This window comes from Drosophila pseudoobscura, chromosome 2 (genome assembly GCF_009870125.1).
Source record: "Drosophila pseudoobscura strain MV-25-SWS-2005 chromosome 2, UCI_Dpse_MV25, whole genome shotgun sequence".
Lineage (NCBI taxonomy): Eukaryota > Metazoa > Arthropoda > Insecta > Diptera > Drosophilidae > Drosophila > Drosophila pseudoobscura.
The window spans coordinates 11,998,394-12,018,766 of NC_046679.1; the positions used below are offsets into that span (position 1 = coordinate 11,998,394).

The window sequence follows — 20,373 nt, forward strand, 5'->3', positions numbered from 1 at the left end:
TGTATCAGTGCAAACAGTTAAAAACGCCGCCGCAGTCACCAGATCTGAACCCCATAGAGCATGTTTGGGATTTGCTCGAAAAAAAAATTAGGAAACATAAAATTTCCTCCAAGGAAACCCTTAAAACGGCTCTAATGACGGAATGGGAGAAAATTAATCCAAATGAAACCAATCATTTGGTAAAAAGTATGCCCCGACGTCTGAAAGCTGTTATTGAAGCTAAGGGCGGCCCCACCAAATATTGAAGTTAGAAAAAATTGGGGACAATAAGATTTTTTCGTACAAAATAAAATGTGTCCGAATAATTGTTGTGCGTAAAAAAGTGGCTTTTTTGATACTTTTAATTTTTTTTGATACGCCAAAGAAGTTTTTTTTTGTTTTTAGTTTTGAAATTAGTAGTAAAAATATCCATGTTCATAATGAAATAAAAATTTTTTGTCAAACTTAAATACTTTTCAAGTTATTTATAAAGAAAGTTGACATAGACGAGTGTCCGAATAAATGTTGTGCTGACTGTATATGTTTCTTGGGCAGCATTTATGGATCTATTAGCTCCCTGCCTGCCTGGGATAAATCTTAATTGAGAGACACTCAACGATCGCCTCTAGCTAATGGATTAGCGTTCGATCGCAGGTTTCCTGCCCGCACATCAATCATTTTGGATTGCTCCAAAAGCTAGGGAGATAAACGCTGAGCTGATGCTGTCATAATTTGATCTGCTCTGATCGGCCTCTGGACATATGATTTAGTATGCCTTCGCGGATTGCATAACCTTGCGACGACGACATTTAATCGGTCTTTCGATCTTTCGATCTTCGGGCAGTTCTTGGCAACACTTTGAAGCGAAAACATTGAACCTATTAGCGCGTAATTAAAGTTAAACAAAAAACCAAATAAATATGCGATTATAAAACGCAATTTTCATTCCACCGAAGTGAACATACACATTTTTGTTTAATAAACTTTTGTGGTAAAATAAGCCGACGCCAGTCCATCAGAGAGACAGAAAGACAGACGCCGCAGACAGTTCATTTTGGCCAGTTTATCAATTACAGACAAACGGACGGACGGACGGACAGATGGACGGACGGACGGGGCGGGCGGACAGCTGCACGGACACTCAATTTGGTGGCGTTTTGTGCCGCCTCGTTAGCCAGCTCTCGACTCTCGGCTCAGAAATCGTAATGCGTAATGCCAGTTCGACTTTTGCCATTAATAATTGTTTCTCGTTTTATATAATTTGTGTACGCTTTTCTTATATCTATTTTTGCAATTAACCACGGGGAAGCGGACGTATCTGCAAGCCTCGGCGGCGAGGCGAGAGGAGAGGAGTGCTGTCCGGGCCTAATGTGATTATGATTTATGTGTGGGAGGCCTTGAGAGGCTGTCCGATCCGGACAAGGCTAATTGAGCGTGCCGGGCCCAGTAGCCATTCAAATGCAGGCCCAGACCAGAGGCGATGACAGCAAACGTGGCAGAAGCTTCTCCTTTGTGGCAGCAACAAGGTCACTCGCGAGTCGCGACACTCTGATGCGAAACCGCCGAAAAATGAAAGGCCACATGAAAACAGGGCCACAAGAAAATCCATTGAAAATATATGGAAAAACATAGTTACATGATTAATTAAAAAGCTGCAACTGCGGGTCATGTCTGTTTTTTGTTCTTTCGCGACTCTTTATGGCCTGCGAGAGGGATTCGATTCGCACAAGTGCGCGAAGGTTGCGCGGAATAGGGTCTGTCGCACGGGGAACTGGAACTGTGATTCATCGGCCAATTGGAAATTGCGTAAGGCCGGCAGCCTGGCCAGATTGGAGCAGATCGGAGCATGGCCAGTTAGTAGCAGGCTAGTTAGTACAATTAAAAGCGGGCTAGCCGCAATGCGCTCAAGCCGAACATTTTCGGAGGCACGACAAACGAGTTCGGATCCACTCAAGACCGAGACTCAGACTGAGACTCAGAGCCAGAGCTTTCAACCCGATTGGGAGCCAGTAGACCAGGTATTCGATTCAATTGAACAGCGAATGCAGTCAGTCGAGGTTGAAGCGTCGTAGAGAGCGTACAGCACACATTAACCGATCTCCCGGCCGATACACACCCGTCGAGATACATTTTGGGCCATAATAATAAAAGTGAAACAAATGCAGATCGACGACGACGATCACGGCTCTGCTCTGTCCGTCCGCCTGCCCTGCCTTTGTGTTTGTTGTTGTGCCATATTCGTGCCCCATTGTCTCGACGCGACAGGAAAAACTGAGGCAACTGCTGGCTGCTGTTGCGGCAACTGTAACTGCCACTGCCACTGCAACGTGAAGCACCCGCCCGCTATTTTGGTGGCATATTAGGCAACCCCACATACGAGTGTCTACGAGTGTGTGTGTGTGCGTGTGCAGCCGCTTTATAGGCCAGGCCTCATGCAAATTTGAGGCAATCTTTCGCTTTGCTCCAGCAACAACAACAACAAGAAAACACACACACATACAACAAAATAATAAAAGCAGAAAGAGAAACAAACGAGTGCCGCAATTGCAAATTGTCTTAATAGGCGGCTGTTGCCAATAAAAACGGATTGATCGTAATTGTTTTTTAAAACGAAATTTAACGATTCGTTAGCTCGTTCCCTCAGCACGCGTCTACACCACATCGTTAATCGTTATCCGTTAATATTGTGTGAAAAACGATCGCGGTTTTTGGCGGCCTTTTTTGCCAATCGGTGTTCTCCAAGTGCATCCAAGCATCGATCATCAAGCGCAACAAGTGAGTGAGAAACAGTCGATCCATCGAGTGGAGAGCGAGTCAAAGGAAGGAGACAAGCAGTGCAGAGTGCAGTGCAGAGAGACAGACAGAGAGAGCTGCTGCCGGGCGTCGAAAAACAGCCGCAACATGTTGCCGAGAATAACTTTGGTGTTTATCATCATTTGTGGATATTTATTATACACGGGTAAGTGCAAATAAATCAAGAGTACCCTCCATATGCCATCAAGGGGACTCGAAGTCAGGCCTTTTGTGGCTGATGATTGGGGGTGAAAGTACTTTTACTTGCCACTCAATGATTTGCATAGACTTTGACGCAGCACAAAGTACAGGAGTCTGGAAATCATTCAAAATTTGAAGTCCCATAGAAGGTCTTGAAGCGTCCATTTTAATGTTTTGAAAACTGGGAATCTTCGGTCGAATCTTCTTTCATATGTTCAGCTCCCATTGGCATAAGTATTTCCTTCATTGCAATTTAAAATGTAGTTTACTTTTTACTCAGACTTAGGTTCGTCCTCTTTCAATAGTATACTGTTTAAAGATGTGTAGACTTAAAGAACAGAATATGAATGACCGCTTGGTTTCTTGGGTTTCAGAACAGATTTTAGTCAGATATATTATATGATTGTTCCTTAGGCCTTAGCCTTAGCCTTAGCTTAAGCAAGGCAGCAGAGTATCCAAGTCCAGCTCCTCAATTGTATAGAGTACATAGAGTGCATCGGCATAGATAGCCGGAATGTGTAAGTTCTTCATGTAAATATTGTTGTAGGATAACCCATATCAATCAGTACGGCAGTCCAATACGGAATCCCTGGCATATATAATAAATAAATCCATAAATGTAAGGCAATACTAGAATAATACCGAATATACGTTCACTGAGAAAAGGATACAGATAGACACTCGAGCATTCTAAATGAAGCTTCTAGGAAGTCGTGTTCGGATGAATAAAGATATAACAAGAACATCCAAGTATTAACTTCGTTTCACTCTCTCAATATGTACGTGCGACTACGATATCAGGTGGTAGAGTCTGTCGGATGATCTTGGGCTGCTAACATATGAACTTCAGAGTGTTCAGTTTATGGGATCGCCAGAGGACTCGATCTAATCTTCTCGTTGCTGTACATAATGCCCTGTTTAAATGTACGTATACATATAGTAGGGATATGTGGTGATCCTCAGTGAGCTCCCTACAAAGAAACTCCATAAACAAGTACGCCACACGTCGTTGTATTGACTAATCGGGTATAATATTTATTCTTAGTTTCAAATATAATCCAATTAAGTTCCTTTTCATATCTTATTACGTCCGTCTCTCGCTTTCGAAGTCGAACACTTACTCTACTACCGATATACCTTCCTATCATACCCGTGACTATCCATAACGATAGATCGGTAGTCATTAGCTGGTTAAAGGTCTGCCTACCCTTCATACATATATTTCTATATGCTCTTATTTGTGAGGAGTTTGTCTGGGATTTTCTTCCGCTTCCACTGGAGGTCTCCACCGAATCTTCCTCCTTATAAGAGTCAGCTGCTGAGTACTGCTCTGCTGCTCTGAGAGAGCTATAAGTAGAGGTGGAATGAATTTTCTTGAAGCTTTCTTTCGTTGAAAGATTTACGCAGAGACTTGATAACAAGAGATTGCAGGAGTCCTTTGCTCTGTTAAGAGCCATCTTTCCGGTTATTGCAGCGACTGTTCCCTCCAAAGAGTGATCTTCTGGCGTTACCAGTGCCCTAGTAGTTGATCTTGCAAGTGAATGGATAAATAAACTCTCAAAAAATGCTCATTCCTTCTCATTGTCAATCGTGCCTCTTCGTTAAAGTGCTGTCTGAATGCATTCATGGACTTATATTTTGATAAATACGAGAATTACTCAGCTGGATATACAATAGTATAGCATAGTAGGGATAGATTAATAGGACCTCTCGTAGACGAACCTAAAAAAGGGAACGTTCGCCATTTAGGAGTCTTACCATTCACTGTGGCACATTTGTGGCGTGTGCCACTTGCTGCGGGCTCATTCAATCATTCAACCCCCATCGAAATCGAATGCAGGAATTTGCATATCAATCATTCGCTGGGTGATATGATTGAGTGGCATATTGATTTTGGGGCTGTTTGATTTATGGGATTGATCAGACGATATTGTATTAGAGGGAGGACAGCCATTCCTAGTTCCAAAGTCTAAGCTGAAACCACATGGGGGTATCTCTGAGTACAGCAGCAAGAACCGCATTTATGGCCACACCAGCCTGCCACACGTTGCTTCTTTTGGTGCGGCTCGGCTCGGCTCGGCTCGGATTTAGTTAAATCAAATTACAAGCAGAAAAATGCAAGTTAGGCGCAATAAATTCAAGCAGATTACACGACAGCGACGCCACTTTGATGGACGTACTCCATACGTATCTCCGCATGTACATCTCGTGTATCTTTGTATCTTTGAGTGCGAGTGTGTGAATGAATGCTGGCGGCGGTGGGAGGTGCAGACTGAACGAGTGCCTTGACGTGTCAAGCCCCGACAAAACCGCAAGCCGAAACTGCCTCCAAATGGCTGCGACGGCTGCGTGTCTCTCCATTTTATGGTCCGCAGTCCGCGCCGGTCCCCTGGCTGTCTGACCACTTGGCGCGCATGCGTAGCGTATGGGGCGTTTGGGAGGAGAGCCGCGCCGCGTCGAGCTGAGCCTTGCAACATCCCCAGACTCGACACGAAACAACGCGGCGGAGTATTTATATGTTTTATTGGCCAATGCGGCAAAAGTTCAGGTTATTTATGAGACGTCTTTTGTCCAAGACTTTCTAATCCGCCAAGCCCCATCATCACCATTAGCCATTAGCCATTAGGCAGACAGAGAGCCGCATACACATTCCCTCAGACAGGAAAGTTCTACTCGTATTTGGCATCTGACATTTGCCAGAGATTTGAAGGTTGCCCAAGTCCGCACCCCAAAAAAAACCCAAAGCGAACCAAATGCTGCACGACATTTTCTGTGGCAAATGCAAAAGCAACATGTATATACATACCTGCATCTACTAGGTATTTGTATGGATACAAAAAGTAATAAAATTAAGAGACCAAGTCGAAGGCTGTGTGATCCGCCTTCGCCGTCGTCTGGTCCGCTTTCTGCGCTGTTTGCCATTTCAATGAGGTGCGATTTGTGGCTGCCTCTAATTAACCGTCGGTTCCTCGGTCGCTCTGGCATTGTGTGTTGTGATTATTACTTGGATTTAATACAAATTTCATGTCAAAAGCTGTTGCCCACTCAGCCGACGAGGCAAATGTCAAAGCGTGGAAGATTGTTGCGGATATACCCTGTACCCAGCAGTTCCGGGGTGTATTCAAATGGGGATTGGATATTCAGAAAGCCCTGACTAACTCAACTATTAGGCTGGCCATCAAATTCATTCAATTTTAAACATATTTGAAGCTGTGGGAACCTTTGTAGATGTTCTTATTTTCTGTATACTTACTAGATGATAAACCCCTTCGAACAATGTCATTTGAAACATACATTTAATCTGGATGTGTCGTCCTACCTTCTGACTCATGTTTGATGGGGTAATTTTTGTCAGAAGAGCGAAATATTCAACATTTGCGGCTATAAATGCTCGATGTACTTATTGGCGTTGTTTTTGTCTACGTTCCAATAGTGGTAGCTCATTTCGTTCATCATGTGCCTCTTGGGATTGAAATTCATGAAATTGCTACATGCTCACACGCACATTTTCGTTATCTTTTTGGATTCGTTCGTCATTCCACAGCCAAAAATGGGCCAACTTGCGTCGTGCTGGCATTGTTCATTAATATAGAGTATCATAGATCATAGAGTATTTTTGCCATTCAAGAAGGAAATGCTTTTTATATATCTAGCATATACATCAGGCATCTAAAAGTCGAGTCTGGATTTAAATATTAAATTCCTCTACGGAATCTCCCAAAGGGCAGTACCATGGTCCTAGTCCTGGTGTTATAGAGCGAATAACCCTTTGGAAACTATATAAATGTGGGAGTTCTTAGACTTGCTATCACTTTTGCTGACTGCATACTCCTCTTGAAGACAGTCACTCGACAAGCACACACAATCTAAAATTTGAAAGTGACTGGTAATGCCAAGTGCTTCATAAAGTCGCGATTAAGCGGCGGATCTAGCTCTCTGTTTGGATCTGGGGAATGCAGCAGAGTTCCTCAAGCTAAGGGGCCCATCTCGAGACGAATGGCTTCCCACTCACATTAAGCATTCATCCGACACAGGCAGCCGCCACACAAATCAGCCGCACCAAGCCAGCCACCACGGCGTATACGTAATGCATGCCACTAACTGCTTAACAACCTTTTGCTGCCACTGCCGCTGCTGCTGCTGTTGGGTTAAAAGCCAGCACATCCGCTTTAGGAATCATCGGTCGCAGCAAATGATTTGCCATTCGAATGCAAATGATTTTCAATTATTGCGAGATGCGATGCCAAACAGCTAATTGTGGGAAAACGGCAAATGATTACCAAGCGGATGCCTTTATGATATCGAGTCTCAGTCTCGGCCCCCGGTCACATATGCGACCCACTCTATGGGTCAATAAATTCTTTGTCGCACTAGGATGTGGGTTAAAAGCCACCGTGGCACCAGCCACCAGGCACCAGGTGCAGGAAATATTTAGCTTCGTCCCAGACACGCAACAAAAATTCTGCATCTGCATCTGCATCTGCATGTTCATATTAATTGATTTATATGCATGGCTAACAACAAATGCAAACACCCAGAAAAAAGTACAGACCGACAAAAAGACACAAACATTTTTGCGCGTAAGTCAAACATTTGGTACACACGAGAAAACAATTTATGCGGCTGTCAGCCAACAGCCAACACATCGGCCATCGGCCATCGGACTGCATTGGACTGCATTGGACCATGGGGACGGGACGGGACCACCTCCCCAGCGCTGACATATGCAAATGGCTCGCTCGAACACGGCCCAAGACAACAGCTCGCTCCAGCGATAAACTGCACAAAAAACGCAAAAACGGTATGCGGTGTGCCACACACATAATACTAATCCCAAGTTTTAATTTCGATTTCAATAGAGTTTTTCGCAATTTGTCAAACAAAAACAAAAACGCAACAAAAATATGTACAATATTTCTTACAAAAGAAAAAAACTAGTAGAATCTGGCACATGCTCTTCTTTGGAATTGTGCCATAACAATATAATTATAGACTCGAATACAGATATCCTTTGCAGACATTAAGCATCCAATACCAGACTTCGGCAGCCTGTGGATCTTTCGCTTAAATATTATTTCATATTTAAAACTATTTATCAAATTTATTATATGCACATCTATAGGGTTTATTGCTTAAATTTCAAGAATGGTCAGTTCAAATGTATGGAAAGAAAAATCTACAACATAAATTATTTACGAAAAATTAATTTTGAAGAAGGATTAAAAATAAAGAGAATTCCATGGCTAGTCCTACGGCTTTCAGGAGAGTGGATTTTAATAAGACGCACCCGACTCTCATAAGAAGGAAGATGTCTAGAAGGATCTTGAGGTCCGCTTAGGGCAAAGACAAGGAATTCTTTTTGAACAGACTCGAGCACATCTTGATATATTTCTGGTAATGAGTAGACCAGACGCAGGAACCATATTCCAAGATGGGCCGGAAAAGAGAAAGATAAAGTAGAAAGTAGAAAATTCCCTACACCATCTTTTAATAAAACCAAGGGGATTCCTTTGGCTTTATTCGAACTATCGGATGTATGGAAATTACAACAAAGATTATGTACAAAGATGGTGCCCAAGTTATTAAATTTATAATTTGTATACAAAAGTTTGTAGCTCTTTAAAAACTAAAAAAATGTTGCAAATTGTATCTTTTGGGTCTATCCTCACAAAAGAGTGCACATCCCTGGGCTATAAAATCCTATAATCCTAATCCTATAATCCAAGAACACCAAAGTGGAAATGAACATTGTTTAATATCAAATAATCATAGAATATGATCCTAGCATCATTTTTGATCTGCCACTGTCTGCTTTAATGAATGTTTCACAGAGTCCACCACAAAATTTCCGTAGGTAGAGGCCTCAATACTATAATTCTAAGATATCTGGAATGCATCTTTGCCACTATAACCCATAGAACTCCCTGCTGACTCATTGTCACATTCCTGTGGAGTATCATCCTTCGGAATCACTCTACGAACTGGCATTAAATCTTCGACAGCATCATCCACGCCAAAGCCCCCATAGAGTCCATTAAATCGCGGGCTCATGTTAATGCTCTGGCATAATTTTCAATTAAAATGAAATTTGTTTTGTGTACGACAAATTGCGGAAAAATTCAGTCATTTATATTTATGAGACATGCGACATGAAAAACGGCCCGGCCAGTCGCGGAAAGCGACCTCGGCGGAAAGCCGAACGGACGGACGGTCGGACGGTCGGTCCGGAGGTTTGGAAAACTGTGGGAACCAGTCGCCGCGTGTCCTTTCAATGCAATTAACATGAAATAAAAATGCATAATTACATATAAAAGCTTGTTAAACTGTGTGTGTTTGCAGCAGACAACGATGATCGGATCACCAGTGTTTGGGGATGATTGTTTATTTTGTGCCTTAAAGAAGGCGAGAGAGAGAGAGATTCGAGCACTAATGGGGGATACAGGTACAGGGGGATATGCTGGAAGAGCACAAAAGTGATATTTTCTTTCAGAATATTTGGGAATCTTAGCAATTTACGATGATATTGTGGGAATATTTTGAATAGAGGAAAGGAAAACCCCTCCCTTACCTTACCTTACTGGAACCCTTCAGTATATTTTATTGGAAGAGAGATAGAGGCTAGAGCTACCAGTGAAGAAAAGGTGAAAAATAGGTAGTGTAGCTCTCCTTGAGTACATGCCAGACTCGCTTGAAAACTCACCCTTAATTTCTAAGCTCCGCTCTGGGAGAGAGAGAGAGCGTGAGTGTGAGGCAGGGGAGTCATACACAAGAGCTGGTTTCCTGGATTCTGGCTATAATAAAGATCGGTTTCCGACTAGATTCTGCAATCTGGTGGATGAGAAAATCTCCGCCTCGGCTATAGGTACTTCTGGCTATTACATATTGTTCTTCTTGATTTGTTTCTTATACAAAATCCTACTGCATAGTATTTCTATGAAAAGTCTTTAAAGACTTGGTCAAACCCCATCGATTTCGGCTTGGAATCACTTCTTACGCGATCAAAATACCCACAAAAATAAATGTAATTTGTAAGATTGATCACACAACTGGCAACGGACCCTTCCTTGAGCGAAATTCCCGGCGCTGCCTCCTACACCACTCCAAATGCAAATTTATGCTTGTAATGAGCTGCCGTCGAGCAGACCGAAACCTGTATAAGTCCCATAAATTAATGCCATCGAGAGAGGAGTTGCAAACGGTTTGTATATTTGCGCTCCACTCTGGCCACCGCCCATGAAATCGTAGGCCTCGAGCTCCGCGTTGGCCCGGTTACGTGGCAGAGTTAAGAGTTAACTGGAATCGGTTAAGGCGGTTTACTGGATTGGATATTGGCTATGGGATATAGTTATAGGTATGTAGTTATGGTGGGTGTCTTGTGGCCAGCGATAACAATCCAAAGACCGAGAGCGAGCTGTTCTAGCGGAGTTTCGTATTAAATTTGATGCGGGTTTAAGCCAAATGTTCTCCCTCTTGTAAACCGTTTGGGGCCTGGGGATTTGTTTTGGCCATATCCGAATAGATTTTCGGCTGCGTTCATAATTTAAACGTTGCAGCCATGCTGTGGGGCAGGGAGTGGAGTGGAGCAGGGTTCGGGGACCAGGAGGACTGGAGAATGGGTGCTGGCTAGACAAAGCGCCTGCCTTTGAGCTATTTGCGGCCATTGAAAGCGTAGCCGTTGCCGTTGCCGTTGCACGAACGAACTCGTTCGTTTTGTGGCATTGTTTTAGGTTTTTGGCTCAGAGGTTTGGCCCGACAGTTTATGCAATGCATTTAGTCAATAGATTAAGGAGGCTGTGGACTACACACACTTTTCTCTATACTTATATACTCGTATGTATACCTGTATGTATCTAGATTTATGTGTGTGTGTGTGTAACAAATCGTGACTGCATGAAGTTGCCGTTAAAATATACGACTGGCCCCACAACACAGCCCAACTGGCGATCCAGCGACATAAAAACTATTTTATTTTTTTTTCCGTTTTTTTTGTTAGCCCGTTTTTAAGGTGGAGCCCGCGACAATTTTTTCGCTGATGGTTCAGTTGATTTTTTGGCGGCCCAAAAGATGGAAGTGGCATTGATTATGGCACTCGTACGAGTGCTCCACATATCTCCTTCATTCGGTAGATTGTTTTTGCGGATACAGAAATCTAGTTTATTTCCTTCTGGCAGTTGTAAAAGTTATATATTATTTGGTTTAAGAGACATTGTTTTGAAATCTGCGGGAATCAAAAGGCTATAAAAAAAACCCAATCTCTAAAATTTAGTGACAATTTAAGAGTTCTGGGGTTTTTTATGTCCTCTATGCTATATCTGGACAATCAAATTAAAGTGCAGTAACGGCCAGGGTTACGGCGGCAAAGCATTGCTTCGTAGTGGCGTGGACTACTCTGGTCTCCGTCTTCTCCTTCCGCCTTCTCTCCAGGGATCTGAGTGTTCGATCAGCTTCGAGTGCTAGGGTGTTAGCGGAGATCTGTAAGCCATCTGTAAGATCCACAAGTGGAGGAGCACTTATCCAATATAGTCCCCAAAATATCACTGCCACACGAAGTAACGATGTATCATAGCTAGGCGATGTGCCTAGCGATAATAATTGAATAAAAAATTGTACTTCATACCTCATTGTTAAATCATATATAAGGTTCGGACTTCAAGAATAAAATTCAGTTTGGAATTCATAACTCACAAATGTGTGGACTTTGCTTTGAAGGTCTTAACAGTATTCTATATCTATGTAAAGATCAGGGTATGAAGTAGTTGGCGCTGTCCTGCCTAAGATGCCACCGAAAAGACTTAACCGATAGTTCAAAGACATAACCGATAAGGAGCTATCGTTACGACATTCGTTCTTTGGAAAAGTTGAACCTAAAGTCGAGAGAACAGACTCGTTTGAAGCATATACTTGGAACTGTTATTCGATCTAAACATAATTAATAAACGATACTTTATTATAAATCGTACATATATTATATATATATCGTATATAATTATAGATCTATAAGTCCCTTAAATACACATTTGTTTAATAAAGAACTCCATAGAGTTCATATTTGTGGGGTCACAGCATCTCCCACTGGGGACTGCCTCTCTTCTTATGGCGAAATTTTAAGGCTGTGCCGCCACTACCTGGCAGATTTATGGAAATGTCGGCTGTTCAACGTGCATCGCGGGCGCCGCATGCCGCATGCCGCATTGCCGCATGCAACAGGAAATTCATTTACATAATTTTTGCGTTTGGCCATTTCGCATCCTTTGCGTTTGACTGGGCATTATCCTTTTAATAAGCGGATGAGTGGATGGAGCGGGGGGGAGGCAGAGACTGGGCAGGAGACACCGCTGACCAAGCCGTGTGGATAATCAGCCTATCAAGGATTCAATTATATAATGAGCTTAATTTATTTTGCGCCGCTTTACGCACAGCCACAACAACAACAACGAAGAGGAGGACAACACCGTCCCATGGATACGAGATCCCACCATCATCGTGGGCTCATCATGGCAACTGAATTATGTATCTTGTTGTTGCTGGCGGAGCGCCGTTGCATCCCCGACTGTGGCTGTGGTTGGGGCAGCCTCTCCCGCCGGCAGTTGCTGTTGATGTGGAAGGATGTGCCGTGGCGTCGTCTTTTGCTTTTTATAAATGATTTATTTACCCATAATTGTCGCCTCGCATTTCCCCCCCCCCCCCCCCCCCCTCTGGCTGCTCGATGGCTGGCTTTTTGAACCCTTTAACCGATTAAGGCCCAGAAGAACGGGCATTGTTTTTGGGTTTTCGGTGAATTTGATTGCGAAATCTTCACGCAAGCATATGGAAGGCTCTTAAAAACACTGTGGCCAGAAGAATTCTCTCAAAGTAAAGACGGTACACTGTCAGAAACAGAACATTCCTTAAACGGAAACCAGAACAAATCTGTTCTAAAAATATATTCTTACTTCTATAATCCATCATATGATGTACCACCCTTGTCTTCTGCGCTTTGATCTCCATCACTCTGCTGTCCGTTACTCTTGTCATTTGCCTTTCCTAAGGCTGTATTCGTGAGGGAATGCGTATTGAAGGCTCGTTTAGAGAGGATCGTAAGACCTAGGCGATAAGAGGCTGACGTCGAATGTAGTCCAGAAACAAAGAGGAAAGTGTCTGCCCCTCAATTAAGAATTAAGGAAACCATAGTCTAAGGAAGAAGGTTTCAGTTGTTAAGAAAATGCCAATGAATTAAAATATGATTGAAAACTAAACTCCTTTTATAGAACCCCGAAAAAATACTTTACTTTCTTAAAAAGTATTTCAAAATACTCTATTTTCTTTACCCTTCGAGCAAGTATCAACCAATTTCGAGGGCTTAACAGATTTACTGCTGTTATATCGAAAGTTTTGTATAATTTAAATGCAAAAACAATTTGCAATACTTAGTTAGTCAGACTTTCTCTTCAAAACTTTACCTTTCGAGTGCCAAAACATTAATAATTCCAACAGGACACTTCTGATAACTGATAAGGAGAAAAGTCGCCTAATTTATGGGGAGCTCAGCCATGGAGTCGGAGTCGTGAGAGTCCTATTCCGTGGCTATAATCCTCAGACAGAGGCAGAGCGGCACAGGAGGGACATGGCACATGGCGTGCCCGACTCTCAGATGCGTCTACGCTGATACATATTTTGTGGCAATTGTGATTTATTTGGCCAAACCGAGGCCTGAAGTGGCTGCGATTCTTATCAGTCGTTCGGTGGTGGTGCGATGTGGTGGAACAAAAGGTGCCAAATTCAACGCAAACTCAGCCCCAAAACGACAATTACACAATTGTGAAATGCGTTGCAGTGGCTGTGGCTGCGGCTGTGGCTGGGACTGTGTGTTTCTGTTTAATTTTCCCCCAGCTGCTGACTCAATTTCGCGCACACTCCACACCAAACCGAACGAAAGGCAATTACTTTAATTATGCGACTGCACAAAACCGAAAACCAAAGCCAAACCGAACCAACAGCAATAGCAATAGCAACAGAAAGAGCAAGAAAACCCAATCACATAGGCGACGACAGGCCACTAAAACGAACCCAGCAGCAGGGGCCGAAACGGGGGGCAGGAGGGGTGGGGCAAACCAAACGAAATCATCAGATTTGATGGTGCAACCCGTGGAAGGAGCAGAGTGTGGCGGCGGCGGCGGCGGCACCAACGTCCGTCCAGGTTACCTAACCCAAGCCCCAACCAGGCCGGGCCGGGCCGAGCCGTGACAAAGGGGTGTGCCCCCAGAGCCAGGCCATGACGACGCACTCCCCATCCGTTCCCCCCCCCCCCCCCCAAAAAAAAAGAGACTCCTTTTTTTTGTGGATTTCTTTTGCTCTCACGCACAAAACTCTTTGACATTAGGCCCCAAACAAATGCGTGGCTAATGGACGCGGCTTAGATACAGATACAGAGATACAAAGATACAAAGATACTTGCGCGTATCAGTGCCAAGTTTTTACAATTTGTCATCGCATTTGCTGGTTGGCCTCTCTTGACTCTAATTACGATTTGATTGTTTTTCTTTTTCGCAGTAATTATTTCAATTGTAATACATTTTGTTGCTATTTTTGCGAAATTTTTACGATTTAATGTTGCAATTTGTCGGCCGCAGTGCTCTCTGTGTGTGTGTGCTAATAATTTAATTTTAATTTTATGCTTTCTGCATTCGATTGGCCGCTATGTGGGAGTGGGAGCCGGCAGCCAGCAGCCTGGGGGGGGCGTGTCTCTGCCTAATTGGTTTCTGCTCTCTGAGCCATGTGCTCCCCGTTTGGACCAAATAATTAGCTGGTCTGTGGCTGTGTGAATACTTATGTAAATTGGATTATTTTCAGGGGGGATATTATTTTGTTTATTATTTAGATTTACTTCCATATGCACACAATTCCTATCGATTACCATTCATATAAACACATCGTTTGGAACGAGTTGCAGGTACGAATAAAACTGGAATAAAACTCCCTCTAACGTGATCAAAACTGCCCGAAACTGGCTTCAAGTCCCATTGCTCTACTCCGGCATTGCAACAGTTCTCTCACTTCCTTCAAAAACCATTAAAAAAAACCTACATACGAGTATATTGTGGTCCTAAGGCATTGCAATCAAAAAAAGACTATAAAATATTTATTAACAAATTTTTAACGATGTTTATAATTGGGCGACGATTTATTGGAGATTTGCCTTAGCGACGGATACGACTTTTATGGGCCCATAGATTACTTTCAGAATAAGAAAACTTTTTGGCATTTATTTTAGGGGAATGTAAATTTTTCTTTGACCGAAACCAAAGACTAAAATGGGTGGTAGTCTCCGACGAATGCTATTACAATTATGCCTAAATGTTCACTAAATATATTTAAAGTTTTCGATTAAAATCGTAATTAGATTGTTAGACCGATTACTCATCGACTATCGCTTTGCACAGCTGCATTGAGATCGCCGCCTTCCCTTGTCCGACCACAATCAATATCAGATGAAAGGCAACAATAAACGATCGGGCATGGCTATGCCATAATTCAACACAGCAATTACACAACCCAAAACACGGCCCGCGAACCGAGAACCGAGAACTGAGGAGCACAGACAGCGCCGGAACAAGGTTAAGGTCAATTACAACAGGCAACAACGACGACGACAACTGCCAACCAATGTGAATAAATTGCGCGTGAAATGCATTGTAGAATACACAATTCAAGAACTAGTTTTGTGTCGAGTCCGCTTCCAGCTGCGGTGCATGCAAAATGTAAATTCAAGAGGTTCGCTCGAAAAAAAAAACACATAAAAAGATATCCAAGGCAATGCCAAATTAGTGTGGGGGTGGGGGAGCTCTGAAGGAAGCGGACAAGCTCAGAGCTGAGCTGAGATCAGAGCCGCAAATGAATCAAGTTTATGTACAACAACAAATCAAGCTAATGAGCCCCGAAACGGAGTTATGCAAAATCGGAAAAGCTAAATCAGAATGCACAAAATTAACACAAGCTTTTGGGGGCACCGAATCTGCTATACCCTGGCCAGCAGTGGAGCACTAGGGGGGGTCTATTTGTTATTCATTACAGTGTGGGTTAGTTTGGGCTTTTACTTCGGAAATTCGACAAAATATGTATGTCATTGAAGGTTCTATATCTTTTTTTTTTGTGGGTGTAATTTGTATTCGAATATAACATATAATATTAAAATATACTATATCACAAATAGAAATAAAATACAATTATGTTGTTTACTGTAAATGATTGAGCATCTAATACAACAGTTAAAGGAAGGATGATTCTACTAAGTTTACAAAGTTTTGGTTAATTTTGGAGGCTCATTATATTCTATGCAGCATTTTTATGTGATGAGAAACTTGAGTACCTATTAATTAAAATTTGTATCTTACAAAACTAATTATTTTTCCACAATTTGGTAATACTTTCCTCAAATACTAGTCCCTCCGATTCTTTTAATCGGTTCATTTAAGTAGTTAAAAACCAGCAAAAAGTGCGCAAAGAAGCATCTACTCAGAGGGATAATTTATATTGAAATTGAATATCTGTAGCATGTGTTGGTGGTAGCGGAGTGACTAAGAACACCAAAAGCGATCTAACCTATTGATCCTTTGTTTCTGCTCTCATATATCGATAGTACAAGGCAGGAAAAGAGTGGCAATGTATCGCCAGTATCTGTCGCTTTCAGAATCTCGTAGATTACAAATCACACAACATATAGGCATATATTCTGTTCAACTCAAGACAAACCAAATCGAATGAATAAACTATATCAACCGAAGAATTAAACAGTCAGTGTTCTAGCCTATCAAAAGGAAGACACGGCATAATACATATATCAGATGGTAATTCTGTCTGTAGATGGGTCTGTCCACATATAACAGGATACAATATCTGGGTTCCTAGCTATTGATTGTGATCACCACACATTACAGCATCGTTAGACAGGCTTTTGAATTAATTTTTATGAGAAAAACTGCCCACTTCAGGCACACTGGACTGTATTTTGTTTTTGCATTCTCGGTGCTTAGCTTCGGTCTCGAGTCTCGACTTTCAGAGCAGCAGTTTACTTGGTATACTTTGTTATTACAGTCGCGGGAGCGATCTTCAGTTGAGTGCACACCAGGCTTGTATTTTGTTGAATAAATCTCTGATGAAAGGGACTTGCCTTACAGGATCATATTAATGATTTACCCTCTATTACTAGCAAGTTCCCCTCTCCGAAAGGGTGTAAGAAAACAAATAAATATTGAGCAATTACCACAGCAGAGCTCTTTACTCAGCGGCAAGTCTTTTCCCACTGCCAAAGAAGCGCACAAGGTCAGAGGAAACCGCACGAAACTTGTCATCAGAAGCAGCAGCAGCAGCACAGGCAAACGGCGACTGCAACTGCCACAGAATGGGAGAACAAATGTTGCACAATAGTTGCTTGCAACGCCAAAAGCAAAGCCAAGCAAAGCAAAAGCCAAAAGCGGGTCAGACGCCGTTGAGGTTAAAGTTAACTTGGCTTTGGCTACCGTCGCAGTAGTCTCGAGAACTGGGTTAGGAGTGGTTGGGCAAAACACATTCGTATTTGTATCTTGACATTAGCGCCTTAATGCTCGAATCGCAGTTAACTTTGACGGTTTTTGCCCCCGGCGAAACCTTGAACTTTAGAGATTTGAGGCTTGGCAAAGTCGAGTAATGGATGTCTCATAATGGTGTCTCATGTGCTTGCAGATTGCCGCGAAACGGTCCGTTCGAAGCGAGCCAAACGCCCACGGGCCCCGGAACCGGTCAACTTTGAGCCGGAGCCGCAGCAGGATCTGGAAAACGATGAGAGCGGCAGCCAGGAGAAGGATCTGCCGGAGATACCAGAGAACTTTCTGAGTCCCTCGGTGCGGGAGTATCTGGAGCTGGGAAAGTCCATTCCGGGTAAGTTTTTGGTCCGTAAAGGAAGGTCTTGAGACTTGAGAGGAAGGTCTTTTAATGGAGTTGTGTTCCATGGAAAATTCCTAGAAGTTTTCCCAATGTTTTGCTTCCCCAAAGATGGTTATTAGATTATTCAGAACCATCCTGTAAGAGACTGTTCGATTTCGTAGGTTTTACTTACAAATTACACCCATCCTCCCACTGGGAGAGATCGCCTGCCCTCCATACTCTATGAACTGGGTGCCTGGTGGCATTCTGTTGATGCCGATGACAAGTCAATCAATATGCACGGCCCCTGCCTGGTCATTAAGGATGCCACAGCCATGACCACCAGCGGCGAGGGTATGGGAATGGGTCGGCCTAACCCAGCGATGCAGGAGGCGCCTCCGCACTGGGACTCGCCGGAACCCTATCCGGCCACTGCCAAAATATATTTTTGTTCCGTTTTTTGTTCGGGTCGAAGCTGAAGATGAGGCGAAATGCATTTCGGGTGCCATCAGCAGCATCCGGCTCGAAAAAAGAGTGCGAGATTTTAAATTATTTTCCCTCCGAATGGCACGGAATGAATATTTGGCACAGAAGTGCATCTACTCGTAAATTCATTTATTAGCGCCAGAGACCCGCCGCGCCACGATCCGAGTGCCGGGGATTTGTTTATGTCGCGTTTTTTTTTTTGGAGGGGGAGCCTCTGTTCTGTTTTTTGGGCTCGGACCGGCACTGGGGCCTGCATTTGACAATTCCGGGCAGGGAGGCAGAGGTGAGTCCTGTGGGGGGTACACATTTTTTTGCTGGCGGTTTTCTTGCCCGTAAGGTTGGATGAAGTGAAATTGATTGGAAACCGACTGCGTGACATGCAGTTTGTTTTTGTTTTGTTTTGTTTGCTGGAAGCGCACTAATTGCAATAACAAAATCATTCACAGGTCGTCCTGGGGTCGACTATCCCATCCTGTCGGCGGTGCCCTACACGAACTTCTACTGCGACGAGCAGGAGTATCCCGGATTCTTTGCCGACATGGAGACCAGGTGCCAGGGTGAGTATTTCCCCCCTCCCCCCATACCCCCCCAACACAATCGCCATTGAGAGGTCTTCCGTCCCCTTCCAGGCTGGCACTACTGCGACATCGATGGACGGCAGGCGTCGTTCCTCTGCCCCAACGGCACCCAGTTCTCGCAGGCCGTCTTCGTCTGCGACTGGTGGTTCAACGTCCGATGCGATCTCTCGCCCCGGCTGTACGCCATCAACGCCCGGCTCTACCAGCGCCCCAAGGTCAACCCCACGCGGCCGCATCGCATCATCACCAAGCAGCTGGTCGAGGACATCTTCACCTAGGTCCTGGGCCAGCATCCCCCCCCTGGATAGCCCCCGTTTGCCGATGCCTATTAGATTGTAGAGTAGGTCTTAGGCGAGTAGTTAATCCCTTAGGCTAAGATTCAGCTTAGAGTTTGTACCTTTACATTTTAAAGATCTGATTAGATACCATTCTTTATTTTGACATCTCATATATCCGCAAATTAAAGAATTTCCACTCCAAACTCCACCCTAAATGGAACTCCTAAGCGTATCTCTGGCAATCATAGCTTTCTCCAACTGTTCATCAGCTTTGTCCCCAGCAATGGCTCTATAAATCTCTTCACATTCGTATACCTAGATGCAGACATATTTTAGTTTACTTTTTGCAGGCATTCCTTGGCTAAGTTGCATTTTGCTTAGGTTAAGTTCTTAATTTCTAGTGGGAGTTTCTTTGTAAAATACACGTATTACCTACCTTTAGGATTGTACATATTTTAAGATTCCTAAAAACAAATTTAAATAAAGATTATATCTAAGAAAAAACAAAAAACAATATGGATTCTCTCGGAGATCAACCTTCTGGAGGTTATGGAAATGTGGTCTTCCATGGGGTACACATGGAATTACAGGCACTTTTTACAGTACAATCTTTACAATCTGACAGTGACATAGAGATCCAAAAAGGTTGATCCCTGGGACTAGTCCCAAAGCAGTCAAAACTGGAACAAAAACAGCTTTTAAAGGACTCCTACGAACGGTTTTGGTCCTATCTGCAAAGTGGGACAGAATTTCAGGTACTCTTAGCTTATGAAAGGCCAAAAAGTTCAGAAATTCTTCGGAACTGAGAGGCGAATGCAGGAGGATCTAAGGAAGGGTGTCGGTTTGAAGAGCGAGAATCCAAGACGATGTGTAATACCGAGAGAGCGCTAGGTGCCGAGAGGCCGAAGTGCCGGGGCCCGAACGCAAGCGAAGCTTCGACAAGAGCGCGACAGATCGAGAGGGAAGGAAAGAAAGAAAGGCGCGAGATGAAGAGAGAACGGCTACATGGGCTGCTGCCGGGTGGGAGAATATAAATATACATGAGTACATATGCGGTACATGCACTGGAAGATGCTTCCAAGAAGACGCCCCAGGAACTACTAGCCTCCGAGAAAAACACCTCGATTATCGAGGACATTACAATCCCATCAGCACTCCCGCTATGGTTCATAACCATAGCC

General features: G+C 43.5%; 2 protein-coding genes across 2 annotated transcripts in view; one reads left to right on the plus strand and one right to left on the minus strand.

Annotated features, from left to right (window-relative positions):
* The window catches only part of qin (tudor domain-containing protein qin), a 70,952-nt gene that overhangs the window by 8,104 nt on the left and 42,475 nt on the right, over positions 1-20,373 (minus strand). The gene's annotated exons all lie outside the window — the stretch shown is intronic.
* On the plus strand, positions 1,961-19,695 carry LOC4801435 (uncharacterized). The gene is made up of 4 exons (XM_001358493.5): positions 1,961-2,938; positions 17,671-17,865; positions 18,783-18,893; positions 18,966-19,695. Exons 1-4 carry the CDS (start codon positions 2,881-2,883, stop codon positions 19,190-19,192), a joined length of 591 nt encoding a protein of 196 aa, XP_001358530.3. The 5' UTR covers positions 1,961-2,880; the 3' UTR covers positions 19,193-19,695.